This window comes from Montipora foliosa, chromosome 12 (assembly GCF_036669935.1).
Source record: "Montipora foliosa isolate CH-2021 chromosome 12, ASM3666993v2, whole genome shotgun sequence".
NCBI lineage: Eukaryota > Metazoa > Cnidaria > Anthozoa > Scleractinia > Acroporidae > Montipora > Montipora foliosa.
In genome coordinates this window covers 24316097-24321096 of record NC_090880.1, presented here as the reverse complement: position 1 = coordinate 24321096, position 5000 = coordinate 24316097, and the positions used below count along the sequence as shown (strand labels likewise).

Here is a 5000-nt window from a genome sequence, read left to right as displayed (position 1 = left end):
ACCAGAAAAGAGAAAGCAACGGTGCTTGCCCGTCGGGCAAGCTACGATAAGAAAACGCTAGCCCAACAAGTCATTCCACTAGCCCCGGGCTATCGGACAGCACTTTCGTCGCGCCCTGCTTTTGACATTTTCTATTTTTTAGAAACATAGCTTTTTACAGTTGCAGTGGTAAAGGCCATTCCAAACCTTTAAGATGTGAAACTTCACAAGTTCTCTTGACCTTTAATAATTGAGTTAACAGGATACATTACCAGTGAGACTAAAGAGTAATTAATATTATTAAAGAAGTGTCATGTTCAATTTCAAGGGTTTTGAAGATCAATAGTTTGATATAGGTCTAACATTGCACAGAAAGCAACTCATACAATCATGTACAAATTTTAAGCAAATCTATCATATTCTCAAAATAGATTTATTTCAAAAAATTTGAAGTCAATGGCTTTGAAAGTGTCTAGAATTACTTTCCCAAGCAATTTGGTTATTTTTATTACCTATTGATGTCTCTTTGATTGCAAGGTTCTAAAGCTGTGTGACTGATGCAAAAGATCCAGAATGTGCTACATGTACATGACATTTTGTGGGATGGTGTCCCTTTATTGTGTAATGATTAAAAACAAACACAACCATGAAAAGTAATGTCAGTTTTTGTTGTCAGGGACATTGACAAATTACAAGAAGAGTTGGTCGACAGTGAATCAGTCTTAGACTCAAAGAGAAAGGTACATGTAAATAAAAATCTGGATAAAGTGTAAAGTTGTGCAGCTGTATCTGGACTGCGTGCATCTGTTGATTTTCTACTGCTTACCAGCATTCTCAAAACCAGGTGATAACTGTAACAGTGGTTTCAGTAAGTACTGACAATGGATGAAAAGTGTCGGTTATTTCACTTGGGGAAGTTGGCTATTATTTTTCTAAGTATTAAGGACAGATTCTTTCAAACGTAAGAGTAAAATTCATTATGAGAATGACAATAGGTGGCACGGTCGCTGGTTACTCTATTCAAACCAGCAACCATCTAAGTTTTTTTGAACCCCTGAGTAGGTCATTCTCAGTACATTGACCTCTGATCTCTGGTGCCGGAAGTGTGTTTAATAGTGAAGCATTTTGCAAATGTTTCCGTCTTCTCTTATGTCCAACGTGTGTTATGGGTGCCTGTGTCTCCTGCTGGGTAGGGGTTTTGGTTGCAAGGATTTGCCAGCCATGAGAGCAGTCACCATCTGGGAGCTGCTGATGGTGCCAGCTCATGGCTGTTTCAGGCACCCAACCTCTATTTAACATGAGGTGCCTGAATGGGCTATTGACCCATGATCCTTGAGGTTGAAGAGTCTAATTCACTACTTGCACAATCCCATAATACACCTCTTTTACCCCTCAAAAATTTTGCATAATCTTTGCTTGCAAGTTCTCTTTGGACATGAAGATGTCCTGAGGGAAATCAAAAACAATGCCTATGCAAATTTTTTGGGGGGGTTAAAGAGGTGTATTATGGGATTTGCGCAAGTGGTGAATTGGCTTAGTATCACCCAATTAGTAGGACAGAAAAGGCAATAATAAAGTTAGCTTAAATGCAAGTTGAAGAAATATTTGGGAATGAAACAAAAAAAAAGCATCACGCTTTTCACCACTAGTTGGGTGATATTAATTACATGTTGCCATAGTTAACGGAGGGAGATTGACCGCTATTAACATTCTCCCTCCATTCACTCTGATGTAGTGATGCAGCTGTTGAAATCCATAATACACAAACATAAACTGATGCATCTGCTAATCTGCCTCTAAGATTATCAGAAAGTTTGAAACATCACGAAACCGATTGGAAGCCCAGGAAGTTCAGCTAAACCGACATCTCCAGAAGGAGATAAAAGATAACTCCAATCTTACGCAAGAAGGGTGAGTGAGCAATGTGTTTAATAAATAATTATTTCACAGTGCATAATCATGTGGCTAGCCTTACATACGTATGTTTCATCCCTGCCAAGGGACTCATCAGAGACCTTTTGGCTAACTCATCAAACATCGCGTTTGAAGTCCCGCTAGCATCTTTTCAAGTTGTTAATTGGCATATTAACCAATTGGGAATCCTTATGTGATATAAGGCCAGATTGCCACCATCATTTTGATGCTAGCGGGTCTTCAAATGCGATGTTTGGCGAGTTAGCCGAAAGGTCTCTGATAAGTCCCTTGGCATCGATGAAACATACATATGTAAGGATAGCCACATGATTATGCATTGTGAAATTCTTACACTTTTTCAAATAACTATTTATTGCTGTAATTATTTTTGAAAGACACAAAGAATAAAATTATAGCAGGTTTGGGACAGACGTTTTTTCAAGTGACGTTTAGAAGTATGAGAAAGGCAAGAAATGTTTTTTTGATAAGAGCCTGGGTCTCTCTGACCACAAGGTATTACACAACATCACATCTTCATCAAGTTTCTTCAATTTCGCTCGGATTTTTTCGCTTTTTTTGCTCGTATTTCGTGCTTCCAAACTTTTGGAGTTTAAGTAATTTAATAAAACAATTATTCCGCATGCTCTGATTGGTTCACTCAATCTCAGTTATCAGCTCATATACCTTAGTTTGACCTTATATGGTAAATGATTGCGCTAAGCATTGCTAAGCTAAAAATTTATTTCCCGGAAAGCGAAATTTCTCTCTGAATAATGCCAAAAAAGAAAAAGAACTTTTTTTGTGCAAAAGTTTCGATCAATTTCGACGTTTAGAAGTCCAAAATGTCTTTTGTCGGCCATTTTTTCTCAGAACTGCAAAAGTATTTCCAGCTCGCATTCCTTGACCATATTAGGTACAGCAGGTATATGAACTGATAGCCTGTGTCTGGCGAGCCAATGACAATGCTGGAAATCTGATATCAGTAGTTCTGTTTATAATAATTGGCTCTTATTAACCGGGCGGGAGGTCTGTATGGGAGAGTCTTGACTGAGGTCTTGAGTTCAATTTAATTTGTTTAATGTAACTGGTTTGTAACAACGGACATTTTGCTTGCGGACTTTTTGGCCCCTCTATAAATAAATATTGATGGAAGAAAATACTCAATATTTTTGCATTTTAGTTTGCAACCGCTAAAGATTACCAGTCTAGATGGGAAAATCTAGACCGCATTGATATCAATTTTAGACAATCAAATTTGTGAATTTGGTAGTTCCCAGTCATTGTGAGACAGAGCCATATAATAAATATAGGTTATTGACCAAGCGTGAGGTCAAAATGGCTGGATATTGGCCAAGTTCTTTTTTTATGCGTTTATGAAACACTTAATCATTTAATAAAAGGAAATATTGACCATCACAGGGAGATTAAAAAACCTGATATTTCATGCGTCTAGAGTTAGTTTTCTAAGGACTGTACGGTGTTCAATTCCTTTGATACAACTAAATTTCAGTGCTTCTGACACTCACCTACTGAAGAAGCACCAGAGGCTTCATTACGAGGTCTTAGTAATCTCAGTCACAGGAAAATTATGATGATAATGATGATGAAATCTAGGAAAAAAAACTTTAAACTCTTAAAAAGGTGACAACATTTTTAAACACAATTTTACTTTCTTCTCTCTCGACCATTAATTTTAAAAAACTTTTGCATTTTAGCATGAAAATTGTGAAGGAGCACAATGAAATGGCTACAGCGTTGGAAGAAAAAAAGAAATCTTTGGTGGATCAACTTGAGAAGGTATAAAACACACAAGTATCTTTTCCATTTAATGTGTGAATTTCAAAATACTTCTTTCACTATGATTTTGTACTTTGTTTAACTTGATATGTAAGTGTCTGTTATTCATCAGATTAAAGCAAATCTGAAACAAGCAGAGGAACAAGATAAACAGCTGACTTTTGAAAAAGAATCAATGCAAAAAGGTAAATTATACCACGTTTCTTCAAATTGGCTTTATGATGTACTTGTAAATCGTTCTGTCCTCATACGAACTAGCTTGATTTACATTAGGGAAGCTAAACCATTCATACCCATTCAGTCATAGGACACTTGCCCAATGTACAGCGTGAACGAGATAGTGCCTTTTTTCCGCGGTTGCTGTAATGGTTTTCGTTGCTTTAACATGAATACACGTCTACTTCAGCATGCTACCCTGTAAGCAGAGGCACTTTGAGATTTCCTTTCTCTTGTCCTCTTATCTAGGAAGATTGCAAGACTCTGTGCTTGTAGGATATTAGCTATATATCTAGCTCTGCTTACACAGACCAGTGTCTAGGAAATTTCATTGCAAGTGACTTGATCTTTGGTACAAGATTCATGGCCAGCGAAACATGTTCTTCATTGACCCACCTTGTTCAAGATGAGTTCTGCCCCAGTAGGGCTGAAGCTACATGTACTTGGGTCATTCAAGAATGGGGGGGAGGGAGGGAGGGAGGGGTTGTAGGACTGGCGTCAGTGTAAGATTTTTAGTTCAATACTTAAATAATGATGATAATGATAATCACTTTGTTTACCCTCGGATTTCAGAGTAGCTAACATCTCCGAATATTGAACATATACAATTGTTAAGAATCCCAACTGGCGGGAGGCAAACCAGTTGGCTATTTTAAAAGTGCAAGGATGGATTACGTTTTTGCAAACGTTGGCCGTTTAGCATTTATTTTGGAACAGACTTAACTAATGGTGTAGTGGGAAGTGCTAGTTTTCTACCATGTGAACGTTAGCCCTACTAATTGAAATGGGCCCACACAAGGACAGAGAAAAACTTTAACCAGGGTGGGAATTTTCTCTAAGCCCTACTAATGGAATAGGCCCACACAAGGACAGAGAAAAATTTCCACCTTGGTCAGTTTTTCTCTGTCCTTGTGTGGGCCCATTTCCATTAGTAGGGCTAACGCTCACATGGTTCATATGGGGTAGAAAACTAGCACTTCCCATTACAAAAGTGGACCAGGAAATTGAAACAAATTCATGCAGTGAGTCGTCAGAATGCGGTCTTGAACCTGGGACCTCCGGATCTCAAGGCACGGGCCCTAACTACTCAACCA

At 38.1% G+C, this 5000-nt stretch overlaps 1 protein-coding gene across 3 annotated transcripts in view; it reads left to right on the top strand.

The window, feature by feature from the left end:
• LOC137980029 (coiled-coil domain-containing protein 175-like) overlaps window positions 1-5000 on the top strand; it is a 35337-nt gene that overhangs the window by 13011 nt on the left and 17326 nt on the right. For all 3 annotated transcript variants that reach the window (XR_011118427.1, XM_068827353.1, XM_068827352.1), the window contains exons 10-13: window positions 656-719; window positions 1781-1890; window positions 3609-3690; window positions 3803-3875. Coding sequence is in view for 2 of the 3 variants with exons in the window: in XM_068827353.1 (XP_068683454.1) it covers window positions 656-719; window positions 1781-1890; window positions 3609-3690; window positions 3803-3875 (329 nt within the window). In the remaining variant the exon portion in view is untranslated. The remainder of the gene's footprint in view (window positions 1-655; window positions 720-1780; window positions 1891-3608; window positions 3691-3802; window positions 3876-5000) is intronic.